At 41.0% G+C, this 5,328-nt stretch overlaps 1 gene segment (V, D, J or C); it reads right to left on the reverse strand.

The window, feature by feature from the left end:
• Nucleotides 1-4,477: 4,477 nt before the first annotated feature.
• Nucleotides 4,478-4,966, reverse strand: LOC116904297. The segment is given in 2 exon segments: nt 4,478-4,800; nt 4,912-4,966. Coding segments are annotated over 2 exon segments (378 nt in total).
• Between the last annotated feature and the right edge of the window lie 362 nt (nt 4,967-5,328).

The raw sequence follows: 5,328 nt of genomic DNA on the forward strand, positions 1-5,328 counted from the left end.
AGGAAGGAAAGAAGGAAGGAAGGAAGGAAAAACATTTCTTGAGAAGGTAAGACACACTATGAAAATTAAGGAGTCATACTTTATACAAACACAAAACAAAGGGAAATACAACCTGTACTGTTTATATAAAAAATGGAATTTAAATTAAGAGCATAAAATGTGGCAATAATGAAATTTATTAAAGGACACAGGTTGATGACGGAATAGGTCTTAGTTTCCTGTCTTCTTTACTAGATACTGAGTGATAAACGCAGATAAGTCCTGTAGGATCAGAATGGTTTTCACTCAGCTTCATCCCCATCATTGATGGTTGTTGAGGGGGCACCTGTTCACTATTTTCCTGATGCAGGTGTGATATCACTGTTATTGCAGCTGATGAGGTCAGAAATGCATCACACTTAAACTGTAGACAATAAACCGTGTTCCAAAATCCTCAGCTGCAGTCAGTGACATAAAAATTCTTAACACCTCTCCCTCACATAGAACTTATTTGGCACATGGACCATTTCAAGGAAAGATGTTTTTGTTAGGGTCAGACTGGGAGGAACACGAATATGTTACATGCTATAATAACCTTCAAATCTTCAGGCGGCATTCTGCTGGTCTTGAATGTGAAATCTTCCCTGACCCACTGCCCCTGAATCTGTCTGGGACCTCAGTAAATTGGTTGAAAACCTTGTGGGTCAGGCATGCCTTCTTGTACCAATGCAAAAGTTATATTCATTACTATGTAGGAGGCTCTGATTAGGCTGGCAAGAGATAAATGTTTGATCTCCAAGACTGACAGACAAGAAGAGGGGAGTTTGGGTCATCAAAACATCACTACTGAAATTATGATGAAATTATGAGAAGTGCAAAGTTATAGACAAATTTCATAAGCAGTCTTTGATGTTGCTTTCTGAATGTTCCTTTCACTTGTGATGTTTCTTTTTACAAACAACTCTTTATACACTTTAATTCTTTTAACAGCAACAAAAAAAAAAAAGAAAGCCCTTTCAAGGCATAACTCAAAACATCACATTCGGTTTTTCTGTAACATAATCTTTATTATAGCACAGGTTATTGACCATCTGGATCCTCCTCACAGATGTGAGGCACACAGGCACTATCCTATAGAATAAGACTAGGCCTCTCAGACATAAACAGAACGCATGCACTCCAGTGGGACCCAGAGCTCATCCTTCCTACCCATTCTCCTTTCTCACTTCCCTCTGACCTGACCAGGAATCCTTAACAACAGCATCATGAGCAACGTAACAGGCAACTTCATTTTGAGGAGGCAGCCTGTGGAGATTTATCAGTCACTGCAAGGCTGCAACGGAATTTTACATCAAAAAAAAAATTCTATATGATACATGGAGGGAAGAATCATAAGGCTTCTCATGCCTGAAAAAAAAATCACATAAAATGCCTTATATGTGAGCGGTAGTAATAGTAAAACAATGTCAATAGGAAAAGAGTATGGTTCTAACAGTGTATCTGGACAACATGAGATACTTAGTAAGAGCTGTATGGCAAAAACACAGGAAGGAGTGAAAATGAGGACATGTATGTACTCAATCATTTTCTACAAGTTGAATAACTATGCATCTGCTCCTGTTTTGTCAAGTTTAAGAGAAACACCTGTCTCTCTATGAATAGTAAATGTAAAATTTAGGTATATATCTCCTGCAGTTTATTGAATTTGTCTCCATAGGAGCCCAAAAATAATGAAAATACTAGAACTGCATATCTTAAGTGTCTATCATGAAAATGAAAAATGGTGGATATTAAATGAATTACCACTTCAACCCATACCTCTACCTGCAATCCTAGAAGTCTGTAGCCATCAGAGAACATCAGGTGACACTGCTAGCAAACTTTCCTACCTTCTGGCCTCTCCTGGGCAAAGCCAGCAGCTACAAGTTCAGTCATGACCCTCTCTTCATTCCATTTCCTGAGCCAAAGCTCTGCCCACATACCCAGAAGCTGGTGCCAACCAAGTTGTGTGATCACCAAGCATTAAACCCACGCTAAACAGCTCCCCTTGCAAGCTCAGCAGTTGTGAGGGTTGACCTGCCCCCCTTCCCCCTACTCCAGCAGACAGTCCACACCCTACCTGCAATCCCAGAAGCCTGAAACAATCAAGAAGCACCAGCTCAGCCTGCATCCTTGGAGGGCAGCCTCTAACAGGAACTACCAGAGACCTGAAGTCATCAGGTGCTTCCAATTATGCCAGGGTACCTTGACGCCTGCTGACTTCAAGGACCACCATTGATAACTGTTCCCCAGAGGTCCGTTCCCATAAGGGATTACTGGGCCTGCCAACATTAGTGACAACCAGATGGCTCTGAACAACAAAAGCCAGAGCAACACGGTCCCACCAGAGCCCAGCTATCTTACTACAGCAAGTCCTGAGTATCCTAACACACCTAAGGTGCATGAAAATGACCTTAAATCAAACCTTATGAAGGTGATAGAGGCCTTTAAGGAGAAAACAAATAAAACCCTTAAGGAAATACAGAAAAACACAAATAGAGTGCCCCTATCTTCCTTTTCCCAGTGGCACTATACAGTTTCCTCTTGGGGCAGGGATATGGGCAAGGGTGGGCAGACCACCCTGCAGTATCAGGAGTACCCACCTGTCTGGGCAGTGAGCTCTCTTTCCCAAGGGCTTTGGGAGCAGGGAGCTGTGGGCTGGGATCAGTAGAGGTTCTGGCTCCAGCTAAAAACTAAAGTGTCTTATTTGCATTTCAATTGTTATTCCCTTTCCTGGTTTCCAAGCCAACATCCTCCTAACCTCTCCCCCTCCCCTTCTATATGTGTGTTCCCCTCCCCACCCTCCCTCCATTACCGCCCTCCCCCCAACAAGGGTATTCCTGTTCCCCTTTTAAAAAAGGAGTGAAGCATTTGCATTTTGGTCATCCTACTTGAGTTTCATGTGTTCTGTACATCTAGGATAATTCGTGCATTTGGGCTAATATCCACTTATCAATGAGCTCATACAATGTTTGTTTTTCTGTGATTGGGTTATCTCACTCAGGATGATATTTTCCACTTCCATTCATTGTTTTTGATAGCTAATTAGTATTCCATTGTAGATGTACCACATTTTCTGTATCCATTCCTCTGTTGAAGGGCATCTGGTTCTTTCCAGCTTCTGGCTATTATAAATAAGGCTGCTATGAACATAGAGGAACACGTGTCTTGTTGTATGTTGGGGCATCTTTTGGATATATGCCCAAGAGAGGTATAGCTGGGTCCAAAGGTAGTTCAATGTCCAATTTTCTGAGGAACCTCCAGACTGATTTCCAGAATGGTTGTACCAGTCTGCAATCCCACCAACAATGCAGGAGTGTTCCCCTTCCTCTCTACATCCTTGCCAGCATCTGCTGTCACCTGAGTTTTTGATCTTAGCCATTCTGACTGGTGTGAGGTAGAATCTCAGGGTTGTTTTGATTTGCATTTCCCTTATGACTAAAGATATTGAACATTTCTTTCACCTCTAGCTTTCTTACTGTATGTGAATACATCTGTGGAGCTTGCTTCTGGCTCCCTGATTTGTTTTTGTTTCTTATTTCTAGATCTACAGAGTAGACTAGTCTCTTACATGTCATGTAATAGAATAAGCTTCTCCTTCAATGAAAGCCTGCCAAGCAGGAAGAATCACAGAAATATTAAATTCCATCAATGGTGTTAAGTATTGTAAACACTGTAGGCTTCTTCTGGGTGTAGGAATGACAGAGCTATTTGTTATAGCCTGTGGTGCTCCCATTACTGAATCCCACCAATAGTTCTCTTGCTTGAGTCACAGGTTGTTTTCCACTTACTACTCTGCATCCTTTCAACTTCCTCTTGCTAATCTGCTTTCTTACTTTTTAAAGTGGCTGTTATTTGGTTTTATGGATAAGAATGGTTTTACTTGCAATTATGCATGACATTGTGCCTGCCTGTGCACAGCAATGTCAAAAGGAGTCAGCAGATTCCATAAAACTGGAATTTTAAATGGTTGTGAAGCACCAGTTGCATGCTAAGAAGTAAAGCCAGGTCCTCTGCAAGATCAGTTAGTACTCCTAAAATACATCTCTCTCTAGCCCTTCCTACTGCCTCTTCCAAGATTTCCAATGTTCTTTCTCCCTTTTTCTTTTGGTGTCACAAGTCAGAAACCTCTTTAAATAGCCAACTTTCCTCAAAGGTTCCATTAATCTCTTTTTACTTCAAATTTTACTTCTATGAAACTGAAAGTAATTCTTCTCTAGTTTTCAACTATCTTTGATCCCTAGCTGGGAAGAAGTTCAGAGTTCTCATCATTGTGATGATTTAGCTTTAATTAGAAATACAAATCCCATGGTCTTTCAGTAATGGACTTTTTCAAGTATTTCCTTTTTGTTATACTGTCAGATTTTGCTTGGGACATCTGAGAAATGCTTAGAATTGGTGATTCATGAAGAGAGACAGATGGGACAACCAATTCTCTCACTTCTGCTTTCATAGGGGTTTATGTTATCACTTGTATCACTGTGGGAGTATACTTATCATACTGTAGACAGTAATAGATTGCCATATCTTCAGACTCCAGGCTGCTGATGGTGAGAGAATAATCTGATCCAGACCTACTGCCACTGAACCTTGATGGGACCCCATCTTCCAAGTTGGTTGCACCATAAATCATAAGCCTAGGAGATTTCCCCGGTTTCTGCTGGAACCATCTTAAATAATTCCCAATGTCTTGACTTGCCCGGCAAGTAATAGTGACTCTGTCTCCCAGAGATGCAGGCAAGGAAGATGGAGACTGGGTCATCTGGATGTCACATCTGGCACCTAGGAGTGGAGACATAATGAATATCCCCACAATTAAGCATTATAAAGGATGACATCGCCCAAATACCAGTCAACACTAATCAGTGAAATTCCCATTTTAGTTCATCTTACCTGCAAACCAAAGCAACAGTAACCCAAGAAACTGAGCATAGGCCCTCATGTCCATTCTGAGTTCTGACTGCAATGACAATGGCACAGTTTATGTGTGACTGGTATATGAAGAAGTTCCCTAGACTGGGCAGTGAGGGCATGCAAATCAGTGGGAACCAGATAGTGCTGAGTACAGCTCAAAGCTTGTTGATCTCAGCACTTAGCACAAGCCCAGTGTCCCCAGATGCCTGAGGTAAAAGCACTTGTATTTCTTTATAAGTATTTAAACATACAGATGGCATTTGTAAAATCTCTGTATTAAATAAAATATTCCAAATATAAATTACTCTAATACTGAAGAATGTCCTGTTGTCAGGGAATGTATAACAGAGAAGAAACTATTAGATTTTTAGCTCACGAAAATAATTAAAATTGGTT

This window comes from Rattus rattus, chromosome 6 (genome assembly GCF_011064425.1).
Source record: "Rattus rattus isolate New Zealand chromosome 6, Rrattus_CSIRO_v1, whole genome shotgun sequence".
Lineage (NCBI taxonomy): Eukaryota > Metazoa > Chordata > Mammalia > Rodentia > Muridae > Rattus > Rattus rattus.